At 46.9% G+C, this 25,726-nt stretch overlaps 1 protein-coding gene across 1 annotated transcript in view; it reads right to left on the bottom strand.

Annotated features, from left to right (window-relative positions):
* The window catches only part of COCH (cochlin), a 578,282-nt gene that overhangs the window by 214,481 nt on the left and 338,075 nt on the right, over window positions 1-25,726 (bottom strand). Inside the window, exon 7 of the mRNA XM_085627370.1 lies at window positions 4,791-4,835. Within this exon, the coding sequence (XP_085483496.1) occupies window positions 4,791-4,835 (45 nt within the window). The remainder of the gene's footprint in view (window positions 1-4,790; window positions 4,836-25,726) is intronic.

Below are 25,726 nucleotides of genomic sequence, written 5' to 3'. Positions count from 1 at the left end.
GAACTGCTGTAATCATGATGCGATGATTGAGAGACCAATCCCAAATTGATTGAGCTAACCTGGACAGACTCGGGGATTTCGTTCCGTCCTGTTTGTTTACATAGTGCATACAGGTTGTGTTGTCTGTCTGTATTAGCACTGATTCTCCTTGGATTAAGGGTAGAAATGATTTTAGAGCCAGAAAAATCGCCATAAGCTCCAACCTATTGATGTGCCAAGTTCTTTGATGTGTTGACCACCTTCCTTTTACAGAGAGATCTTCTAAATGCGCGCCCCATCCCTCTAATGAGGCGTCTGTCGTGATTGTCCTGTCCGGCGTCACCGACAGAAATGAAGTGCCTTCTGCTAAGTTGGCTGGTATTGTCCACCATTCGAGTGCCGACCTCATTTGATCTGTGACACATACCATGTAGTTGAAAGATCCCGAAACTTGACGCCATTGAACATCCAGTGCTTCCTGGATAGGACGTGTCCTTAGTCTGCAATGAGGAATCAAGGCAATGGACGATGATGCCATCCCCAGAAATGATTTTAACAGTCTTACAGAAACTGACTTTTTTGACCTGATCAAAGTCACCAGCCGTAGTATCTTTTGTAGACGCTCCTGGGAGAGAAACGCTTTTGCTGATACCGTTTCCAGAGTGGCTCCCAGAAAGTCCCTTTGTTGCGAAGGATGAAGTTGGGATTTCGCTGCATTTATGGAGAGACCTAATGAGCGGAACACCTCCTGGCATAGAAGCGTGTGTTGTCGCAGGTGAGTGCTTGACTGTGATTTTAGTAGACAATCGTCTAGGTATGGAAATATTTGCACTCCCTGGAGTCGCAGAAACGCTATCACTGGAGCTAGTACCTTTGTAAACACTCAAGGGGCCGAGCGCAGACCAAACGGTAACACTTTGAATTGGAAATCGTGTTGACCCACTCGAAAACGCAGGAACTTCCGCTGACGTTGTAATATAGGGATATGAAAATAGGCATCCTGGAGATCTATCGTTGCCATGAAATCTTCCTGCGAGAGTAAACGCAAGATCTCTACTAGCGTCATCATACGAAAGGATTGGTTCTTTAGATATTTGTTGAGTGCCCTCAGATCGAGGATGGGCCTCCATTCTCCGTTCTTCTTTGTGATAAGAAAGAACCGGGAATAAAATCCTTTTTCCCTTTGAGATACTGGTACCAACTCTATAGCTCCTTTTTGCCTTAGAAGTCGAACTTGATGTAAAAGTTCTTTGATGTGAGCTGGTGGTGGTCCGGTGGGTGGTGTGGACGGAGGGAATTTGGTGAACTCTAAAGCGTGCCCCTTTTTCACAATGTCCAAAACCCAACGGTCCCTTGTAATGGAGGACCATTGAGAAAAGAACAGAGAGATTCGACCTCCAACTTTGTATGTCTGGTAAGAGTCATTGTCTTTTTGACGCGTTTCCTCTGTATGAGGATTTCCCTCTATACGACTTGGAGGCCTGCTGTCGTGATGATTGTTGGTGCTGGCTATATGAATAGCGGTTGGATCCTTGATTATTGGGTCTGTATTGATTATTCCCCCTTCGAAAATTTGAGGAGGTGCCGCGTCCGCGTGCACCACGAAAATTTTGTCTTTGAAAATGTAAATTTCCGAGAGATTTAGCAGTCTCAGTATCTTTCTTTATGGACTGGAGCGCTTCATCGACGTGATTTCCAAATAACGCCTCTCCGTCATAAGCCATGTTTAGAATCATGGATTGCACCTCCTGGCGAAAGGATGTCGATCGTAACCACCCCTGCCTGCGCAGAACAGCCGCTCCAGCAAGCTGACGGAAACCCGTGCATGCGATGTCCACTGCACAATCAATCATTTCCGCCAACGTAGCTTCTCCCTCTTGGAGCAACTTCATTGCTTCGCCTTTAGATGGCTCCGGCAGTTCTTGAACCAAAGTTGAAATATCAGCCCACACTTGTCGGTCATAACGACCCAAGATGGCCAAGGCATTAGCCGCTCTAACCACAGTAGAGGCCATTGAAGAAAACTTACGCCCTATGGCATCCATACGACGTCCGTCACGATCCGGTGGTGCGGTGACAGTAGACGCAGGATTTTTCGCCCTACGTTGCGCTGCCTGCGTAATGACGGACTCAGATCTTGACTGACCCGTGAGGCATGCTGGGGTTCCTAGTGGTGCCTTATACTTCTTTTCTAATCGAGGCACCTGTGCTGGCAAGGTATTCGGTGTTTTCATCAACTTCTTGCCTTCTTCCCAAATGAAATCCACAATGGGAATAGTATGCGTCTGTTTAAAAGGTTGACTCTTGAAATCATAAAGGAAACAATCTTCCTCTCTGCGCTCCGTTGTCAGTTTAAAACGTTGTGCCGCCCTTTCCATTAGTTGGTGAAAAGTCGCTATGTCCACTGGAGGTGAGTCACCAGATACTACCGGAGAGGGGGATGGTGTTTGTGCCTGGTAATCGTCCCACTCCGCCATATCATCATCGTCGTCGTTATCAACATCACCATCATCATCTGGGATTTCACCCTCTTCTCTTTCTTGAGGGACCTCCTCCACAAACTCCTGGTGAGGTAAAAACCTCGTTGAAGGCTGTCTTGGTGGTGCTGGCGGTATCAGGGGTGAAGGATTTCCAATCGGCACCGGAGTTATATTTGTCGAAACCACAGGAGTTGACGGAACCCCAGGATGTTGCGGAGACAGAGCAAAACGTTGGTTATAATCGTCCAACATGCGTTGGAGATTAGCTATGAGTGACAATGGCAGAGTCGCCGTTGAATGTTTCGCAGGGACCTGCTGCATGTAAACTGGATCTTCAGCCTCACTACTGTCATCCTGGCATTTAATTATTAAGTCGGATGGGCTTTGCGCCGTTCCAAAAGATTCAGGTAAACCTTCCTCGGACTCCTGTTCAGAATCTGTCGCAAATAATGGTGATGGAAGCTGCGACTCCTCCACAGGAATAATCTCGTCTTGCCTATCTAGGCCAGTACTAGGTGGCAATGGCATCAAGGGAACCACAGCGAAAGATGAAACCGGCGCTGAAGTCGCGGGAGGCAGCTGCTCCCTCAATGACCTTTGAGCAGATGATAGTCTGTTCACTTTTATCCTTATTGACGAACCTGCCGTCGACGGCTGCATGGTAGTCACCGAGGACGTTTTCGGAGAGGGCCTCGTCGACGGAGCCACCGTCGATGGAACGGCGGTCGACGGAACAATCGTCGACGAAATTTGTGCCGACAAACTCATCGTCGACGGAGCCGTCGTCGACGGAGCTGTCGTCGACGGAGCCGCCGTCGGAATCTTCTTCCTCTTCGTCGACGGAGTAGCCGTCGACGAGATCGACGACGAAGTCGATCTCACACTCTTCGTCGACGACGAAGTCATCGTCGACGGAACCTTTTCCTTCTTCGTCGACGACGATGTAATGGGCAATATAGAAGTCACCGACCTTGTGGTACTGATGGTTACCGTCGACGAGGATAACGTCGACGGGACAATCGTCGACAAACACGCTGCTGATGTCGTCGTCGGAAGCATCGTCGACGAGCCGGACAGTCTTTTTCCAGAAAACTGGGAAGTAGACGCCTCAACAGCCTGAGAACTAGGTCTCGAAGGTGACAAAACAGTAGGTGAGTCAGCAGATGTGGCAGATGTAAGAGCCAAAGACAGTTTCTTTTTCTTCAGGAAGGGAGATGGCAACTTCTGCACACTACTGCGCTTTGAGGCTGTCTGGGAACGGCCAGAAATAAGGCTTTCAATATCAGAAACTGGATTCTCCTTATCTTTCAGTCTCTGTAGCCACAATAAGAGACGGCCTTCCCTGTCCTTCAAAGTCTTTGTAGTAAAGGTTCTACAAAATTTACATTTTGCCACCTCATGATCTGGATACAAACAGTAAATACACTTACTGTGTGGGTCCTCAGAGAATAAACGCAGTTTTCCACACGAAGAACAAGGTCTAAACAAAGATTTCTTACTTGAAGACATTCTGACAGACAAAAACTGAGCAGAGCTCAGGGAGACTCCCTGTCACACGACGTGCGGTAGAAAATCTGAAGGTCAAGAACTCTGAGGAGAAGGTTCTGGAGAGGTGCTGACGCCTGATTGGCTGTAGTTTGGACCAAGATAATGACAGAGATAGACTACAAATGTCTTTTTTCTCTCTCCATGTATCCCTATGGAGATTTCATATAGGTACATTCTTGGTGTTTTTACACCTGCATAGCTCTATTTATGTGATTATTTATGTATATTATGACTATATATATTGCTATTTTTATTTACCGTGGGACTCCCACTCCGACGACGGGGAATATTCAAGCATGTGAATCTATGAAAGACACCCCAATACTGGAGAAAAGTAAAATTTTTATTGAAAAGAAGGGCCACAAGTAAAAAGATGTTTAAGAAACAAAGTGAACGAGAACGAAATCTTCCCTTTCTTGGGACAGGTGTGGGGCATGATCAGTGTGATTAGCGTGCAAGTTTATAGGTAGACGTGCCCTTAAGAGGGAGTCAACACAATGTGTGCTGTACAAAAGTAAAGTGATAAACAAGAAGTATGGCTTGGAGAAGACCAAGATGAAAAGGTGTTCTTCAAATATTAAAGATGTCCACTGCTGAGGCAAACAAATGTTATAAGTGAAAACCAGTGTCAAACAATATATTACATTTGCATAGAATATGGTTGTTAAATACTGTTTATATATTGGAGTCCACTTTTATGTCTTTGGAAATAATACTGATAGCCATAGCAGTCATTAGGAAAAATGTGTTTTTGTTCATGTTATGCATTAAATCGAATCTTGCCTTTGTTCCCCGTTTTCTTCTCAGGAGTTTTCTTTAGACGTCTACCTACAAACAAAACAGCAAAATACAACAATTTAGCAATATGGAGATTTTAGCACACTGTATTGATTTACCTCCTTCAGCACTAGTTGGGAATTATATACAGAAGCAGAAACCCAGCTACAAAATAATGCTGTCACCTCAAGATCTTTGAACGTGCTCGAGAGTGAACATCTCAGGCTAAGAGCGGTGACTTGCTTCCTACACACAGGCATCATCAGTCATCCCAACCGCGTCCCTGCATGTTTTCTCTCCAATATGCAAAGTGGGAGCACAGCATTTGCTCAGCTGAGGTAAAATTGTTGAGCTTGACCTCTTTCGCAATTAGATTTTTTCCAGAATTTGCTGTGCAGAAATGCTGAGGCTCAGTCACAGCCAAGTCATACTGCGGAAGGGCAGGTAATTCTAGGTCTCTCTCAGGGGAGTATTCATTGAAATCATAAACACTGCATAGTCCCGCCCATGTACGGGGATCCCAGAGCAGTTCTTTCAAAGTCATATCCACTTCAACTTACTTCGGAAAGGCCAGGAAACATGTGATACACATGATAAATTCTGCAGTCTTAAAGAATACGTTAATTACCTTCAGTAACGCTTTTTTTCTGGGGGACACAGTACCTACCTGTGGATTCCTCACCTTCTGAAAATCCTCCATGCGCAGCATTCCATGGAAGCTTTTCGGTCTACCTCTTCCACGTCGACAAGGATGTGAGAAGTTGGCCTGATGTATGATGTCACTAGTTCTAGTGTACACCTTATATCAGTCCAAATACCCTTATGGTGATTGGTTGTAAAGTCAACCTTATAGACCAGCTATCCTAGTGGTAGCATGGACAAAAGCAGTCTTAGGCTAAACTCTGAATGGCATGTGAAGCCAGCTGTGATACCATATATAATCCCTTGAATACCAAATGAAAGGACACCACAACAGATATATATATAAAATAAAGTGTATTTATTCTAGTCAAACCCTCTTTATGAGATTAGAGGTAAGTACAACACAGTCTTATTTAAGCATACATTAAGTCACACAGGTAAGTAATACAGTTAGGCCCTAGGGGCCACGCAAACCATATACTAAGTAAATGGTATAAGGACCACTGTCACGGAAATAGGATAGGCCTAGGCCTAGGGAATCGCTGGGGCTACACTACACTAGCAACAGTTAGGAAGTGGGAGGCCCACGGGATTCAGGTGCAGAGTGGAAACACTCACGCGTAATGCGTAAACGTCGATAGAAATAGTAGTTGTTAGCAATTAACAGTTTAAGGACACTTCTGAAGCAGCTAGAGAGTCGAGACTCGGAAACTAGACCCTAGGATAGTCACTACCATCGTGAGCACCGAAGTACCCAAGTTACCTAGCCCACAAGCTGCGGGTGCATAGGTGTGAACTTGCGTCGGGTTTCGTCGTGGACTTCTATGGATGCCTAAAGGAAAGTTGCTGACAGGCAGTCAGTGAAGAGTGTCCGGTGGATCCCTAGGCTGGGATCAAGAAGAGAGAAGACCTGCAAGCAGAAGGGACAGAGTCAAGGTCACTAGCCAGTGACCACGTGGAACCAGGAAGGAACCAGGCGATGTCGTGAAGATTGCAGGTGAAGGTGAAGCTTGTCGCTGCAGCCACGAGGACCAGGAAACGTCGAGGACGACCAGGACCAGGAGGCGAGCTGTCCCACGAAGGCTCTTGCTGTCGGCGGCGTCAAAGTTGGACTAGGACTCACCAAGCCTTGGCAAGCGGAACCCACGAAGAACGGAGGACTTGCTTCTGGTGCAGACCAGGAAGGTCTGGGGTGCTTCTCTTTTGCAAGGAAGCGGGAGCCAGTCTGGAGGAGCCAAACCAGCGGTGAAGATTTCTGGATGCGTCGTCACAAAGGCCACTAGCCAACGGGCAAGCAACTGGACAGACGCGGCAAGCAGGAAAATGCAGAAGGGCCCCACGCAGGACTCGTGGAGTGTGGGGGGCTGGTCTTCGGTGCAGATGGTGCTTGGGGTTGGGGCTTCTCAATCCCCGGTGCACAACTTCGAGGGTGCCTCAGAAGCTGCGCTGGAAGATACTAGCCACTTTTCCCAGGTAGCCGGTCCCACGTCTCTCGTCGCCTCCACGGATCTCAGCTCGGCTGTGGATGTGGATCAGGGTCGGAGAAGTCTGGAAGTCAAGGCTCTGGTCGGGCTCTGCAGTCGGTCCCTCGTAGAACTTCAGCAAAGCAAAGGGTAGTCTCTTGATGGTGCCTGTTTGCACAGGGTAGCCACTCCTTGGCCACAAGGGAGATTCTTCAGTCTTCTTCTTACGTCGAATGTCGAAGGTCGAGAGTTTCTGTTCAAGTTGCAGGTTCAGGATAATCTAATCTCCTGGGGCCCAGCTACCACTCTTATACCAATCTGGGGGGCTGGGTTACCTGCTAGGTCACGCCTTATGGGTGGGACCTGGGAGGGGGGTGGTTACACCCCCTTCCCTTTGTCCAGTTTCGCGCCAGGACTGGGGCTGGAGTGCCCCAGCACCGGTTTGAACTGGACTATGCATGGGACACCTTGTGTGCCCCAGGCATGTCTCATTCCTTTCAGCCCTCCCTGCCCCAATACACTAAAGTCTGTCTGGGGAGGTGCTAGCACCTCCCCAAGCAGGAAACCTATTGTCCAAGCCTCCCTTGCCGGGATCACTCCCAGCAGCAGGAGGTCAGACTTGTGTCTGTGGCAGCAGCATCCATTTTGTGATGCTGAGGTTTTGGTTAGAGTTAAACAGCAAAGTAGGATTTTAACATGTCTCTCCCTCTAGAAGGGAGGAATAATATCCTCATCACCAGAAATGGTATGGGGGTATTATTCCAAAATGTTAGACACCTTACACGACATGCTTTGATAAAGTCAAACCATAGTTACCATAACCATTTAAGATTATAAGGCACTTTATGAGTATATGGTAGGCTATATCATAGAACAGCTATAAGGACATGGTTCCGAAAGCTGCAGACAGGCTCAGCTCATGCTAGAGCACCATCTCACATGTTACCAAGCACTCTGCCTCCAGGATTGTTAAGGCCTGCCATAGGAGTGACTGATAGGTACACATGTGTCTATATATAAGGGTAGATATAGGCATACTATATCTAAGCAAGGGGTGATTACACGGCCTTGCCCCAGCTGAGTGATCAGCCAGTTGTGTCTGATTGGAAGGCCAGACTAGGGGTGGCATAATACATGCTGCAGCCCCTGGGAGGCCTAGGGTACACCTATGCCCTGGGTACCTAGGGTACACTGTACAGGGTCCAATAAGGTGATCCTTACCAATTGGTTATGTACCTAGGGTACATGGAGTCCATTTTAAAGAGAGAGCAGACAGCCTGAGACCCTGAATGGCAGGATCTCAGGCCAACTAAGTCGAAAAACCGGCTAGACACTAGGCAAAAAGTTGGGGGTAACCATAGTCAGATATCCACCTTCCTACAAAGGACGTCACAATACCACCCTCTGCACAAGTCTCCACGTGATGTTATCGGAGCCATAAGACCTCGTCCATGTGCTGACATCAGTTTCCACCCATTTTCCCATGCCTTCTAGGCGAGAGGCTGAACTAACAATGCCTATGCCATAACATACATAGCAACGGCACAGACCAACACAATCTCATACATTTATAAATATAACAAAAAGCATTTCAAATGTATATGCAATAGCATAGCCATGAAAATCATGGCATTCCTATTGGAAACGCCAAAGATGAAATACAACCAAACTCATTTTCGGTATACGAAGACAGGCAACGGGGAAGCGGGTGGGGCAGTGAGGAATCCACAGGTAGATACTGTATCCACCAGAAAAAGCGTTACCGAAGGTAACTAACTTATTCTTTTGATACATCGACCTGCGGATTCCTCACCTTTTGAATAGGATAACCAAGAAGTTGCGCACCCAGGATCGGGTGCCTGTCTTCCTCTTGCAAAACAGAACGAACGAAGTGACCATCCCTCCTCTCTTTGGAATTTAGACAATAGTGCTTTGCATAAGTGTGAGGGAGGCCCAAGTTGCTGCTTTGCAAATGTCAACCACAGGGACACCTCTACCCAAAACAAAAGCTGAAGACTTACCTCTAGTAGAATGAGCTCTAATACCTTCAGGTGGCTTCTTCTTAGCCATGGCGTAGCAGGTGTTGATACATAGGATTATCCATCTGCACAAAGTCCTCTTATGTACTTCCATTTTGCCAAATTATCCAACAAACCGCTGGTCATCCAATCTGAACTCACGAGTTCTGTCTATATAGATGCTCACAGCCCTCTTAGGGTCCAAACGAGGTAGTCTCTCCCCTCCCATTCGATGGATGTGGGTGAGGGTACAAAGAAGGCAAACTAATAGACTTCTCCAAATAGAACGGAGTGACCACCTTTGGCAGGAAAGCAGCTGTGCTTCTAAGCACCAACTTATCCGCATGAAAGGTCATGAAAGGAAGCTTAGTACTAAGAGCCTGTAGCTCACTCACCCTTCTAGCAGGGGTAACTGTGTGAGGGTTCAAAAGGAGAACACATAAGTTATATAAGCACTAGATTACGATCCCACTGAGGCATAATAAATGGAGTGGGAGGAAACTTATTAGTAAGCCCTTAATGAACCATATAACTACAGGGGACCTAAAAAGGGAATGTTGATCAGGCAAACAAAGGAATGCTGATAGGGCAGACAAACACACCTTAACCATTGTAACCATGCAACCTTGCTGCGCCAGGGAGCGCACAAAACTCAAAACTTCCGACAAATGGGCCTTTGAAGGGTCAATTGACTTCTCTCCACCCCATATCACAGATTTCACCCATCTGCCAGCACAGACTGTCTTGGTGGAGTGTTTTCTGGCCAATAAAATAACATCGACCACATCAGATGGGAGAGAGAATGAACTCAGGTGCCCCATTCAATCTCCCGGCATGAAGGTGCAGCCCATGGAGGTGGGGGTGTAGAATCTGCCCCTGCACCTGTGAGAGGAGATCTGCCCTGAGAGGGAGACGGAGCAGAGGCCAAAACTGATAGGTAAAGAAGGTCTAACTACCACGCCCTTCATGGCCAATCGGGGGCTATTAATTTGACTTGGGCCTCTTCTTGGAGAATCTTCCTCAGAACCTGAGGAATCAAGGGTATGGGGTAAGCGCGTAGAGCAGCAGGGAGCCCCAGTCCAATTGAAATGCATCACCAAATGCTCCCTGCATCGGATACTTGAGGTGGCAGAACGACAGGCAGTGCGTGTTCTCGTGAGTGGCAAACAGGTCTAACTAAGGAATCCGCCACCTTGAGAAAATGTGCTGAACCACTTCCTGATGCACACGCCACTCGTGATTGTCTGAACAATGCCGACTGAGACTGTACGCACGTATATTCAGAGCTCCGGCCAAGTGACTTGAGATGATGCAAATCCAATGGTCCTGAGCCCAGTACCATTTATCACAGAGCTTCTCTGCAGAAAAGATATGACCCTACTCTTCCCTGTTTGTTTATATACCACATTGCAGTAGTATTGTCTGTGAAGACTTGAACTGACTGACCGGAGTTCCAGAAGATTGATATGCAACAATCTTTCCTCTTGAGACCAAAGACCTTTGATATCCAGATCCCCCAATGAGCTCCCCACCATAGAGTGGAGGCATCCACTATTACTGTTGCTACCGGAGATGGAGGGAGAAATAGCTTCCCGTGAGACAAATTACTGGACACACCCAGGTAGGTGGGATCCTTTTAGAATGGCTACCCCCCTTGTTTGCCTGGTGTCAGTATGTTGTGGACTAGTCTGACTGGGATCCTGTTGATCAGGACCCCAGTCACTGTGCTTTCTCCCTAAATTGGACTGTGGTAAGTACTTTGATACCTTCCCAATTGGCTACTGGTGTACTCATGTAAGTCCCTAGAGTATGGCACTAAGGCACCCAGGGCATAGGTCTCCCTTGGGCTGCAGCATGTATTGTACCACCCATGTGAGACCACTCAAACTGTGGCTACAGGCCTAGCATTGCAACTTGTGTAAGCAGGTGCTAGCATCACTTACGACAGATATAGGTTTTCTTGTATCTGAGGTCACTGCACTTAAAACCTATAAGTCACCCCTAAGGTAGGCTTTTCAATCCTGAAGGCAGGGTGCTAGGTTATAAGTGTGAGTGTACCCTGCATGAGCAAGACACCCCCTACAAATCCTGAAGTCGATTCTCCCGGCTTTGTAAGTTTGGTCAGCCATTTAGTACATAGGGGACATTTCGTAATTTACTTGATCTATACTATATATTAGCTGCACCGAAACCAGTCATGTTTGGTATCAAACATGTTGCAATCCAACCCCAACACCGATTCCAGTGTTGGATGTAGGATCCCATGTACTGGGGGCTCCCCTAGGGTGCCCCCCGCATTCCAGTTACCAGCCTTTCAGGGTCTTACAGCAAGCTAGTGCTGCTGCCGACCACAGACATAATTCTGCCCTCCTGCTACCCAGTCAAGCTCGAGCAGGGGAAGGTAGAACAATAGGTTTCCTGTCACAGGGAGGTGTGACCACCTCCCAGACAGGACTTAGTTTATTGGTCTGGGGTGGGGGCGCTTGCCAGCACCACCAGACTGCTTTGAAGGGTACATTTGGTGCTCTCCTTGCATACTTCAGTTTGAGCAAGTTCAGGGAACCCTTGGCTCCCGGTCTGGTACAAAACTGGATATGACATGGGAGTATCCTCCCCTCTGTCCAGCCCCTCCTCTGAGAGGGACCCCTGAATCGTTCCAACCCTTTCCCTAAGGTACTTAAGGGCTTAACTACTGGTAGCTCTTCAGATTCGTCGTGGGACAAGATTCAGATCTGAAACCACCTCAACTTTAACCGTCTGGGCACCTTGGGCTTCGCTGGACTTCAACTGGAACCGAGGCTGCAGCAAGGAAGACTCCTGCTCGGTCTTCCAGAGATCTTCGGGCTACAAAGAAGCTCCCGCACCCAGCAACTCTTCCTACCCAGATCTTTGTCCTCACCGCATCCTCTGCACCGTGGGCCTGCATCTTTGGTGAGCTGCTTGAGGTCCTCTTGCGACTCCTCTGCCTTTGGCCGGTGGGTCGTCTTGAGGGTCTTCTTAGGCTTCAGTGGGCTCCCCTGCTTGCTCGGGCCTGCTCTGACTCTCCTGCAATTGGTGAGTCCCTTATAACTTGCTCTTCCCAAAGTTGCTCTTTTTTTGTTTATCACGTCTGTTGCTGCTGCCAAGGCTTGTTGGTACTCCTGCCGGATACCAACTCCCTGTTTCTCGACTTCCAACATGGGATAGTTCGTGAATGGCTCTTGGTCTTCCACAGCGTCGCCTGGTCCTCACAGCTGCATCGAAAAGATCACCGTCATCACTACTACATCTTCCGTCATCGGTGGTCATTGGTCTTCCATGCCTCCTGATCACTTCCGAGTGGCATAGACTCTGTCCCCTCTGCTTGCAGGTACTCCTCTTCAAGATTCCGTGCTTGGATTCCACCAGACTCTTTCACCTTCTTCGTCAGCGGCATCTTTTCTGAAGTCCTCCATTGTGGTCTACGGCTGTTTCCAATGTCACGTTGCACCTATGAGCCCAGCTTCCCTGGTGTAGGTAGGTATCCTGCTTCCTGGGGTGTCCACGGGTGGGGTGACTCTCCAACCTTCTTTCTTCCACCGGGTTTCTTCAGGGTCTACCGGGAAGGGTCCTTTTTCTTGAAAACTGCAACCGCGAATTTCCCATTGACTTGTATTGAGTACGCGGCTGTGTTTCCTCTTTGCACACAGCCTCTGTGGGGTTCCTGGGTACTTACCTCAGGTGGTTCCTTGGGTCACCAGCTCTTCTGAGTCTTGTGTTTCAAGTCCCGACTTCGGTCGCAGTTCGCATTCCACTTCTTTAGTACATGGTTTGGTCTCCCCCTGGAGACCACTGTGTATTTAAGCTTACTTGCTTGTTTACAATTAAAGTATTGTGTTGATATCTCAGGGTAGAAAATACTTCTCCAACAAGTAGCTTGTGAGCTATTGGTAGCTCTCCATCTACCTGCAAGTAGCTCTCCTGTGCGCAGTACAGCCTAATAAAGGAGATGTTTTTGCTTGGCTAAATTAATATATGCATACCAAAATTGAAAAGTGTGTATTTGTTATGCAAATGTGTGTATTTTCAAAACTCATACGCTGATGTTTGGGGAAAATTGTTGTATTTCCAAAATATATTTAAAGCCGATATTTGAATGAAAAGTCATATGGCATTCGGGAGACGTATTACAAACAATATTATCTTGGTGCCATACATAACAGCCATTGCTGTAATGTCCCTACATTACAGCAATGGCTGTTATGTATTACCCATATAAAGGTATTCCTTATTGGAAAAGCTTTTTTTACATCACTGCTGGCAACCCAGCTTCATGCCCTGATGCAATTACTGCTGGTAAACGTGCATAGGCGGCCATGATCGCACTCTTGTCTGATTTGCTAGCCAATACAACGCTAATATTAGTTGCTTGAGATGATTTGCAGCGAACGGAATTAGCTCTTATTACAGAAAAGATTGGATAACCCTGATCTAAGGAATGAAGAGTCCTTTCTGCTTGGGAATACGGGTTACTGAAAAATACCGGAAGTACAATTATTTGATTGTTTTAAAACTCTGAAACAACATCTGGTAAAAAAGGAGGAATGTGTTCTTAACACTACTCTATTGTTTTAAAACCCTGTATGGTTCTACAGAAGATGACATAACAACAACCAAAAAAGCTATCTTCCAAGTAAGGTGCTGCATTGAGGTCTAATCTATGGGTTCGAAAGGAGAGCCATTAATTTATATAAAACTAGGCTGCCTAATAGGAGGAAATTCCCTTTTAATCTTTCTAAGAAGTCTTTAACAACTGCCATCATAAAAAAGGATCTTTCAATTGGTCCTTTTCTATATGCTGGTATGGCAGCTAAATGTACTTTTATTGAGTTGAATTGTAGATTGGATTGTGCCAAATGAAGAACATGTAAAATGGCATCCTCTAGGCCAGTGGTACTCCAACTACGGCCCGCTGGCGACCCGGCGACCTCTCCCAGCAGCCCGCAGACATTCCTCTGGGAAAGAGCAGCAGAGAAATAACAGCTGCCAGAGTTCTATTTTTTCTGTCATTTTTACTAACCAAGCTACTTCCTTTTTTGGTTTTGGGCTTTTTTTTATATAGAACCCATTCATTCAGGAGGGAGGCTCCAGATTTTCTGATGCCAAAAATGGCTTTATATTAGGTCTACGGCCTACCGTTTCAACATAAGCCAATGGGGAAAATATATTACCAAGGTTTTTTTGTAAATATCCCACTTTCAAGTTTTGAAAAGGTATTGTTTTTTAACTGTCTCGATAATCTCCCATACGTCCCTGTCTCCTTAGGGATGGCCCACCCCAGCATCGATGCCTTCCTCAAGCCCATTCCAGACTGTAATTTGTGGCCTCTGAGAAAATATTTATGAGCACCCATGCTCCAGGCATTTTATTGAATCGTTGCTTTGAAGACACCAGAAAACAATTATTTTCAAATTTAAAGCGCAAGGCGCTATGGTGTTCAGATGTTTAGTTTCCTTAAGGATGGTCATACAGTCGGGAGGAAGATTTAAATGTCTTGATCATCTGACTCCTACTGACAATTTACATTTAGCTGCGAAGGCTTTCAGGCTGCCCCAAAGAGACTGGCATCTTAAGAGTCATCATCATCATCTAAAAGATGTGAAGGCAACAATAATTGTACTTGTCTTGGTGATGTTAAAGATGTGGTCAACCTTTTGTGGCTTATTTTCTGTATGAAACTGATTTTTTCTCTCTTCGTCGGTCGCTGACAAGGGTGTCTTTATTAACAATGCAGGATCCACAGGTGATGGGTTAGGTGTCATTGACGAGGAGTCGTCAGTGAACTGAAACTGGTGTGGAAGTGATGAGTATACCCCTGGACGAGAACTAGGATCACAGGTAAGTAACTTATCCTTCTCTTCCAGGGGATACTCATCAATAGTCATAAGCACTGAATAGAGTAGCAAGCCCATACACCTACTTCCTCGCGGATGAGTAAACAGCACCAAGAACAAGTAACATAGTATCTAATATGTAATCATCCAAACAAGTGAGGCTTGCCCAAATTGAGCATCGGCCTGTGTATCAGAGTCCAAACAGTAATGGCGAGTGAAAGTATGCACTGAGCGCCATGTGGCCGCTTTACAAATCTCTGCCATAGGTATGTTTCTAAGGAGAGCCGTAGTCGAGGCCTTTCCCCTGGTAGAATGGGCCGTAGGCTTGCCCGGGAGGACTCAATTTGCCAGTTGGTAGGACAAAGATATACAAGACACTATCCACCTAGAGATAGATCTTTTAGAAGCTGCAGAACCAGTATTTAGGGACCCATAGTTTATAAACAGTCGGTCCGTTTTACTCAAGCTCTTTGTCTTATCTAAGTAGAACTTCAGAACCCTATTGAGATCCAGAGACTGGAGGGACCTTTCCGGAGGATTTGAAGGATTCGGAAAGAATGTGGGAAGAGTGATTGCCTGATTAATGTGGAAATCCAAAACTACTTTGGGTAAGAAACTCAGATGTGTTCTTAAAACCACTCTGTCTGAATGAAAAACAGTGTAGGGCTCTTTACAGCATAGCGCCTGGATCTCACTCACTCTGCGAACAGAGGTGATAGCCACTAGAAAAGCGGCTTTCCATGTCAAATGTTTAAGAAGCTCTGTGAATAGGCTCAAAGGGAGCACCCATCAATTTTGTTAGAACTATGTTGAGTTCCCAAGGTGGAGAAGGAGCCCCGATTGGTGGGTAAACCTTTCTTAATCCCTCGAGAAAATCTTGACCACAGGAATTCAAAAAACAGGAAACCTGAGATGGGGATTTTCTATATGCTGTGATAGTTGCAAGATAGACTTTAATAGAGGAAAATTTAAGGCCAGATTTGGCCAAATGCAGTAAATATGGTAAAAGGGTAAGTTACTTACCTGTAATCCTAGTTCTCTTCCAGGGGTATCCTCATCAAAGTCATAAGCACTGAATATTCCCGCCCATGTGCGGGGACCCCGGAAATAATAAAATTATATATGTAAAAAACATACATATATACAGCTCTGTATATGTATAAACATATATCATTTTTTCCAAGCAAATGCAGCTCCCATAAAAGGCTAGGCAATGTAAATATACACATCCAATAACACACATATATATATATATATATATATATATATAAATAAAGGTATAACAATACACCTAAATCTCTCTTTTTTTTTTTTTTTTTAATGAGGTAAACACTCATGAGAAAGCAAAAAATAAAGAGAACAAACTGTGGAAAAACACAGATGTACAACACATTGCCAGCCTGCAGGCTGCATTGCAATATAATACCATAGAGACTAAAAAGCCCTGTACAGGTAAAAACTGGCACCGTGCCTTTAAGGCAGCCCTGACTTCCATATCCCATCATGCCTCAGGGGTGACAGTTAGGTCAGTTGTTCTTTGCGGGACCGTAGTCCTAAACACAAAGATATATCCTTTCCATAATGAATAATACACTTCTTCTCATTTGCCTGGGGAGGTGGGTGGGTTGCTTATGACTTTGATGAGGATACCCCTGGAAGAGAACTAGGATTACAGGTAAGTAACTTACCCTTCTCTTCCAGGGGATCCTCATCAATAGTCATAAGCACTGAATAGAGTAGCAAGCTCCCCTTCCACCTGCAGGCAAATGAAACTAAGGTTGTATCACCCATGGAGAAAGAGAATCATGAAAATGATTATGCATGGAACAGATTCCTCAAGGAGGCTTGTCCTACTTGAGTGTCTGCTCTGGTGTCCGAATCCAGACAATAGTGCCTGGTAAAAGTGTGGACAGATCTCCAAGTGGCTGCCTTGCAGATCTCGGAGAGTGGGACATTATTGAGAAAAGCCGCGGTAGCCGCTTTTCCTCTTGTCGAATGCGCTTTAGGGCGCGCCCCCAATGGTTTCTGAGCCAGTTGGTAGGCCAATGTAATACTTGAAACAATCCACCTAGCAATGGAACGTTTGGAAGCCGCAAAGCCCATACGGACGACCCCATAGTTCACAAACAATTGATCAGATTTCCTGACATTCTTAGTCCTATCTAGGTAGAATTTTAGGACCCTTCTGACATCCAGAGAATGCAACGCCCTCTCTGCCGGAGAGGAGGGGTTGGGAAAAAAGGTTGGTAAGGAGATGGCTTGGTTTACATGAAACTCCGATACCACCTTGGGTAGGAACGAAGGGTGAGTTCTCATCACCACCCTATTTAGATGAAAAACAGTGTAGGGTTCTTTAGAACAGAGGGCCTGTATCTCACTGACCCTCCGTGCTGAAGTGATGGCTATTAAAAATGCTGTCTTCCATGTGAGGTGCTGTAGGGTAGCCTTATGAATAGGCTCAAAAGGCGAACCCATGAGCTTCGACAGAACCAAGTTTAGCTCCCAGGAAGGAGAGGGAGGTCTAACAGGGGGATAGACTTTCTTGAGTCCTTGCAAGAAATCCTTCACTACCTGCACTTTAAAAAATGACTGCTGTGAAGGCGAACGCCTGTATGCTGTTATGGCTGCTAGGTGAACCTTTATGGATGAAAATTTCAACCCTGCCCTTGCTAAATGTAGAAGATAGGGCAAAATTACATCCTCCTGGCATTTAGTGGGATCATAATGATGCTGAGCACACCATATATAAAATCTTTTCCACTTACAGAAGTAGGAGTGTCTTGTCGAAGGCCTCCTGGCTTCCTTCAGTATGGACATACACTCTTGAGGGAGGTTCAGATGGCCATACTGGAGGACTTCAGGAGCCATGCTGTTAAGCTCAGCGAGGGAAGGCTGGGATGGTAAATCTTCCCCTGCATCTTGGATAACAAGTCCGGCCTGCACGGCAGCCGCTTGTGGGGGCGGATCGACATGTGTAGGAGATCCGTGTACCACCACTGCCTCGGCCAGTCCGGTGCTATGAGTATCATCTTGGCAGATGAATTCTGTAGCTTGGTCACCACCTTGGGAATTAGTGGGAGAGGCGGAAAAGCGTACACAAATGTCATTGACCAATTGATCAAAAGGGCATTCCCTAGGGATCCTGGTCGATGGTATCTTGAGGCGAAGCCTCGGCATTTTGTGTTTTGCTCGTCCGCGAAGAGGTCCACTTGCGGGCGCCCCCATTCCCCGAAGATGTCTTCTAACACTTCGTCGTTGATTACCCAGTCCTCTGGCTCTTGAAAATGCCGACTGAGCAAGTCTGCTTGCACGTTGAGTTCTCCTGGTAGGTGCACCGCTTTCAATGAGATGTTCCTTGCTAGGATCCAGTGCCACAGGGACTGAGCTTCCAGCGAGAGCGTTCTGGATCGAGTACCCCCCTGCTTGTTCAGGTAGTACATTGTGGTGGTTTTGTCCGTCTGTACTAGAATGGTACTCGTCGTTATCGCAGGTAGGAACGCTTTGAGGGCTAGGTGGACCGCCCTGAGCTCCAGCATGTTGATGTGGTACAACTGCTCGCTGCTGGACCACCGTCCTTGAGTTTGCAGAGTCCCAAAATGCGCACCCCATCCCTGAAGGGATGCGTCGGTGATTAAGGTCTGAGTTGGGGGCTCTTGATGGAAGGGAATCCCCACTTGCAGATTCCTTGGCTTCAGCCACCACTTGATTGACTGTTTGGCTGCAGAGGAGAGGCAAACCTTTTCTTCCCACAGGGAGTTCCTTTGATCCCATTTGTCCTCGAGATCTTGCTGGAGAGGACGCATCCTTAGCCTGGCATTGGGCACTAGGAAGATGCAGGATGCCATGGCCCCTAGCAGAGATGAGATTTGCCTTGCCGACGACAGATTGCTGGTCATAATCTGTCTGCCTTTTAGCATAATGGATGACTGTCTTTCCTCCGAAGGAAACACTTTTCCTACTACGGAGTCTATAGTTGCACCCAGGTAGTGGATCCTCTGCGTTGGTGAAAAATTGGACTTTTTGACATTCACTCTGAGACCCAACCTGCGACATAAGTTCAGGCATAGCGACAGCTGTGTCCGCACATTCTGTGGTGATGAGCCCTTTATTAGCCAGTCGTCTAGGTAGGGATAGACGAAGACTCCTGCGCGCCTCAGAGCAGCCGCTACTACTGCCACGCATTTTGTGAATACTCGAGGAGCTGACTTCAGGCCAAATGGGAGGACTTTGAACTGATAGTGAGCGTTGCCTACCACAAACCTGAGAAATTTTCGATGATTCCTTAGGATGGGAATATGGAAATATGCATCCTGAAGGTCCAGTGAACACATCCAATCGCCCATCCGGAGAAGAGGATATATTTGGTGGAGCGCCAGCATGCGAAATTTTTCCTTTCTTATGTGCTTGTTCAGTATCCGTAGGTCTAAAATGGGTCTGAACTCCACCTTCACACTCCTCTTTTGGATGAGAAAATATCTGGAGTAAACTCCCTTTCCTCTCTGGTTTATGGGCACTTTCTCTATTGCAGATTTGAGTAGTAGCGTCGCTACCTCTTCTCTGAGCTGCTTTAGATGCTGGGATGACTTGACAGGAGGAATCGATGGGGGGTGACTTCTGAAACGAAGCGAGTACCCATGACGCAGTATATTGAGTACCCACTTGTCCTTTGTGATTGTCTGCCACTCTGGAAGATGATGCGCAACACTTCCTCCCACCGGAGCGGTGGACAGCATCGGAGGAAGCGGTTTCTCATTGCTTCCCCGGTGCTTTGTTTCCAGCATTAGACTGCCTGTTGTTACCTCGCCCCCTGGATGGCTTGCGGGACTGGTATTGCTGTTTCTTTTGACCTTGCTGGTCCTGGTTCTTTTGCCAATGAGGGGTTTGAACCCTCTGTTGGTAATTGCGCCTGTCATTTCCCTTGCGGCGTCGAAACTCTTTCCTCTTTTCAAGCCCGACTGCTTTCATGGTCTCCAGCTCTGCTTTCATACGGGCCATTTCCTCGTCTGCATGGGACCCAAAAAGAGAACTACCGGAGAAAGGCAGATTTAAAATTCTTGCCTGCGCTTCCGGTTTCAAGGCCGTCAATCTAAGCCAGGATGTTCTTCTGGCTGTGACTCCATGTGCATATTCATGCGCTGCCAGTGTTGCCCCATCCGCCGCTGCACTTATGATCTGGTTAGAAACCAGACTCCCCTCATGCAAAATCTCTTCAAAGTCCCGTCTGTCCTCTGATGGAACTTTTTCAATGAACCTCTGAAGAGAGTCCCATAGTGACCTATCATAGCGCCCCAGAAGCGCCGAGGCACTTGCCACCTTCAAGCTTGAGGATGCTGAGCCGCAAACTTTCCTCCCCCAGGAGTCTTGCGTTTTACTGTCCTTATCTGGTGGCACCGTTGAAGATCCAGCTACTGCATGCGTCTTTCTGGCAGCGGCGGTGATGACAGAGTCCGGTGGAGGATCTGTTTTAAGGAATAGCGGATCCTCCGGAGCTGGACGGTACTTTTTTAGAATTCTCGCCGGCGCCGTTTTGGTGGTTGCTGGCGTGAGAAAGATATCCATTACCGGTTGTAGCAAACCGGGGACTAATGGCAATAACGGGCGTGTCACTGTGCGTTCATGAAGAGTTTCAAAAATTATGGATGCGGTGGTCTCCTGAACCGGCATAGGGATATTTAATTTTGTAGCTCCTCTACACAACACTTCTTGAAATGTAGAAATATCATCTACCGGAGATACCCGAGAGGGTGGCGTCTCCGAGAGTGTCGGTGAATAATCCCTTTTGGATGATCTGGAAGAAGGGGAGGTAGAAGGGGTCCTACGGCGCCTTCTCTCTGATCTGGTCGACTCTCTTCTGAGGGAGGCAGACCTGGATCGCCTTCTTGGTGCTCGAGAGTGACTTCGGGATTCTCTTTCTCGAGATCTTGGTCTGATCGGTGTCGCTGGGAATACCACGCCCCTTATTCTTGTTAGCGATGCCTTTATTGCGTCTGGTACAGCAGGGTTCTGAGGCATCTCCCTTACGGGACTCTGAGGTACAGCATTGTCCTCCTCCTGCGAACTTTCTCTTGCAGGTACTGGAGATTGATGCACAAGCTCTGGTGATTCTGATCTTGAACCTGAGCCCTCTGATCCTGAAGGCGAGATAGATATGAGACGCGGTGACTCAGGAGTCGTATATATCAGTCTATGAGGAGATTTTCGCCTTGAGACTGGTCGAATCGTGAGGCGAATATGCGACACCTCCTGCGTACCCTCAACAGAGGGCTGCCTCGACGGTGATAGGCCTATCACCGGAGATCTTTGACTCGAATCTTCGAGGCTCCGAGCTTCTTGTCTCGACGTCGAGATTATCTTCGACGGAGGCTTCATGTACCTCACCAAAGCTTTGGAGACCTGTGAGGACGGAGGCACCTGCCTCGACGTCGACTCCGACGGAGGCACCTGCCTCGACGTCGACTCCGACGGAGGCACCTGCCTCGACGTCGACTCCGACGGAGGCCTCTGCCTCGACGTCGACTCCGACGGAGGCCTCTGCCTCGACGTCGACTCCGACGGAGGCTCCTGCCTCGACGTCGGCCCTGACGGAGGCGTCTGCCCCGACGTCACTCCTGACGGAGACTTTTGTCTCGACGTCGAATGCTCCGACGACGTCGAAAGCCTCTTCGCCGTCGAACGATGTTTCCTCGACGGCGATCTTGATGGCGATCTTGGTCTCGACGTCGACTGTGGAGATCGCCTACGTACTTCTCGCGACGTCGAATGATGTCTCGCCGACCTCGACGTCGAACGATGTCTTTCTTTCGACGACGAACGATATCTCTGTGCAGACGTCGATCGATCTTCTCTTGACGTCGACAGATGCTTTTTCGACGTTGAACTGTGGCGCCGAGACCTCGACGCCGAGCTTTTAGATGCCGTCGACGTCGAACGCATCCGCTTCGACGCTGAATCTAAAGTCGACGACGATTTTCTCTTTGCAGCATGACTTCCCCTTGACTCCTCACCTCTCCGCGACGATCCCGCCGCTGGAGTCTTCGACGCCGAGCCCGACGTCGATGGGGAGCAAACAGGGACCAACTGCCTCGACGTCGACCGTTCTGCTAGGCCATACAGCCTAATCCTCTCCCTCTCCTTTAAAGTCCTTTTGGAAAGGTCTTCACAATGACGACATGTTGCTGGAGAGTGAGAGTCCGGCAGACAGATGATACACACCTCATGTGTGTCTGACGCAGCCTTCTTTTTTCCACAAGATGGGCATGGAACAAATAAAGAAGGCATTTTTCTGACAAAACGGCTGAAAAACACAGGATACTGACTTCCTCACAGAAGTTGTAAGAAGAAGTCCAAAAAAATCTTAAAGTTGTAATAATTCTTGACTAAAGAGTCAAAAAAGAAGAGAGCTGAATTCCAGGGTCCTGACTGAAGGAGCCGGGAAGAACAACTGACCTAACTGTCACCCCTGAGGCATGATGGGATATGGAAGTCAGGGCTGCCTTAAAGGCACGGTGCCAGTTTTTACCTGTACAGGGCTTTTTAGTCTCTATGGTATTATATTGCAATGCAGCCTGCAGGCTGGCAATGTGTTGTACATCTGTGTTTTTCCACAGTTTGTTCTCTTTATTTTTTGCTTTCTCATGAGTGTTTACCTCATTAAAAAAAAAAAAAAAAGAGATTTAGGTGTATTGTTATACCTTTATTTATATATATATATATATATATATATATATATATATATATATGTGTGTTATTGGATGTGTATATTTACATTGCCTAGCCTTTTATGGGAGCTGAATTTGCTTGGAAAAAATGATATATGTTTATACATATACAGAGCTGTATATATGTATGTTTTTTACATATATAATTTTATTATTTCCGGGGTCCCCGCACATGGGCGGGAATATTCAGTGCTTATGACTATTGATGAGGATCCCCTGGAAGAGAAGCACCTGTTCCTGACCCCAGACGGGATCATGTCCATGTTTGTGCACCATAGGTAAAAACGCTTCCACTTAAATGCATAAGATTGTCTGGTGGAAGGTCTCTTGGCCTCTTTTACAATGTTCATACATTCCAGAGTCAAATCTAGGTGTCTGTATTGAAGGACGTCAGGATCCATGCAGTCAATCGTAGGGATGAGAGATTGGGGTGAAACACCTTCCATTCGTTCTTGGATAATAGGTCTGGACGGCATGGTAACCTCTTGTGCGGGACTTCCGATAGCTGAAGAAGATCCGGATACCACCACTGACGGGGCCATTCTGGGGTTATCAGAATCATTCTGGAATTGGTCCTGTAAAACTTGTTGATCACTGTGGGAATCAACGGAATTGATTGAAAGGCATACAGTAATGTCTGAGACCATCTTATCAAAAGGGCATTGCCCCGAGAGCCTGGTTGGGGAAACCTGGATGCGAAGAAGGGGCATTTTGCGTTTACCGCGTCTGCAAACAGGTCGATGTCTGGTATTCCCCAGTTTCAAAAGATGCTTTGAGTGACTTCGTCGTTTAGAACCCAGTCGTGAGCTTCGACGAATTCCCGGCTTAGGACTTCCGCCTGGACATGGAGAGTCCCCGGGAGATGCATTGCCAAAATGGTTAAGTCTCTTGCGAGAAGCCATTTCCAGATGGTCTAAGACTCTAGAGAGGGAGGTCTCGATCGGGTACCCCCTGTTTGTTTAAATAATTCATGGTGGTGGGATTGTCCATCTGAATCAGAAAGGACAGAGACTGGAATGCAGGGTACAGCGATTTGAGAGCCAAGTGTACTGCCCTCAGCTCTAAGAGGTTGATATGATAACTTTGTTCTGTCTCTGACCAGAGGCCCTGAACTTTCAGAGTAGTCATGTGAGCACTCCATCCTTGGAGTGAAGCATCCGTGACTACCGTCTGGCAGTGGCATAACGAAACTTGAGGGGGCCTCCCTGCAAGTTACATGGAGGGGGGCCCCCCATGCTCCGGATCCATTCAAGCCTGCCGCCCATGCACAGGGCTGAAGGGGGCCACCTGGAGCTCAGGGGGCTCCCCTGCACCGCAGGGGATATCATTACGTCACATACCCATAGGGGATCTGTATCTGTATATGATAATCTGATGTGACCCACCTCAAATCAACCCAGCTTCACCAGTAGAATGGGCATGTAACAGTAGAAGACACATATTAAAGAAAGGTCCAGTCCCAAGCAACAAAAAACGCAAAATCCAGGATGCTTCTTTGAATGTCAACCTATGACAGTACCTACGAGCTTTATCAGAATTTCACAAAAGGGTAAAGATACTAGTTGATTCCCTGTCACAAAGCACACAATACACCTGTAGTGTATACAGATCATTGTTTTCAGGGTCAATTGATGTGATAAAAAGAAAACGCTAGGAATTGCTTCGGTTGTTAAATCAAACATCAAAAGTGGAAAACTGCATTCCTGTTGCCATGGAGTGACCTTACAAAAATGTATCGAAGGCCTGAGCCATCTTTAAACAAGCAGTATGCGATGCCGGCTGTAAGTTCGCTAGAGGACTTAACCAGGCTCAGGGGCATAGCTATCATTGGTGCAGCCGGTGCAGTGGAACTAGTGCCCAGGGGCGTGAGGGGCCCACTGCACTGTACAATGGCTGCATTTGACTACTCACCCTGTAAGCAGGAGGATGGTTTTCCTAACGTGCATAAGGGCCGTGTGCACCCTTGCTACGCACTGACCACCTGTGTCATTTATGCAGCAGCTTGAGTGAAATCTCCTGGCAGTTGCTTATCTATTTTCTTAACTGAGTCAAGTCCTGGTATGCAGACATTCAAAGATCCCAGACTCGGCAGCTGATGAACATCACAAGACCGATTAATTACACCCGTCTTTTAAAATGAAAGCAGGACAAATAAATCTGAGATGTATAACTATTAATTTTAAAAGCATTTAATTAAAGACGTGTTTTGCACACAAAAAACATAAAACAACTGTTCCTACAGAGCGTGGTTGTTAGCACTTAATCGTCAAACTAACAAAAAACAGCGTCGCCTGTCACGTGGGCTATCAGTCTACATGCTTATTTCTGGAAACTGACAATCCATTCAGCAACAGAGCAGTGCTTAATTTGTAAAATATTAAGTGCAGGAGCTCAATTTTTTTAAAGAGGCCACACCTACTTTCCCAGCTCCGCCCACATCCTCCAGAGGCTCCACCCACTTCCTTTCTTGGTTCCATTCACATCGACAAGCCTCAAAACACCATAGCCACCTCCTCACATCTTGAGTTCCACAAGAAGCTGAAGACCTGGCTCTTCACATCAGCAACTTGGGGGACCTCCCACCTACACAGTTGCCCAAATGCATGAATACCCTCTTGGGTGATTAGTGTGATACACAAATCAATATATCATAACAAAATGTAACATATGGGAAGCCTATGACAACAACTTTTAAGTGAACTCAAATTAGACAATGTGTGTAAATCTCAAAGTGCAGCTTTAGGAAAGGTCATTAGAGGACTTGATGCATCTTTGCAAACTAAAGAGAATGTGTTTGTAAGGTGCTGTTTAAAAGATAGGAAGGGGTGAAGGAAGGAATACATTAAACAAGGCAGCAACAAATGCAGGCAGGAAGGGGAGTACTGGAGTGAGGACATATATGAGTAACGGATGAAAGAAGGAGGAAATGAGAAAAGAATGTGAAAGGAAGAAATGAAGGAATAGAAGGAGAAAGGAAGGGAATGAAGTGTGATAGAGGAATAGAAAGAAGGAAGGAAAGGAGCAAGATAAGCATAAGGAAGAGTTGATGATAAGAAAGGAGGAAATTAAAGAAGCAGAGGTGAAGGAGGGAGGAGGAAAACAAGAAAGTAAGGAAAGAATGGAGAAAGGAGGAATAAATGCACCAAGGTAGGAAGGGTGGGGATTGAATGAGGGTGTAAGGAAGGAAGAATGGAATGAGGGTGTAAGGATGCAAGAAGCAAGAGGGGGAAGGCGGCATGGCTGGAGGTG

This window comes from Triturus cristatus, chromosome 9, assembly GCF_964204655.1.
Source record: "Triturus cristatus chromosome 9, aTriCri1.1, whole genome shotgun sequence".
Lineage (NCBI taxonomy): Eukaryota > Metazoa > Chordata > Amphibia > Caudata > Salamandridae > Triturus > Triturus cristatus.
This window is presented reverse-complemented; position numbering and strand designations above follow the sequence as displayed.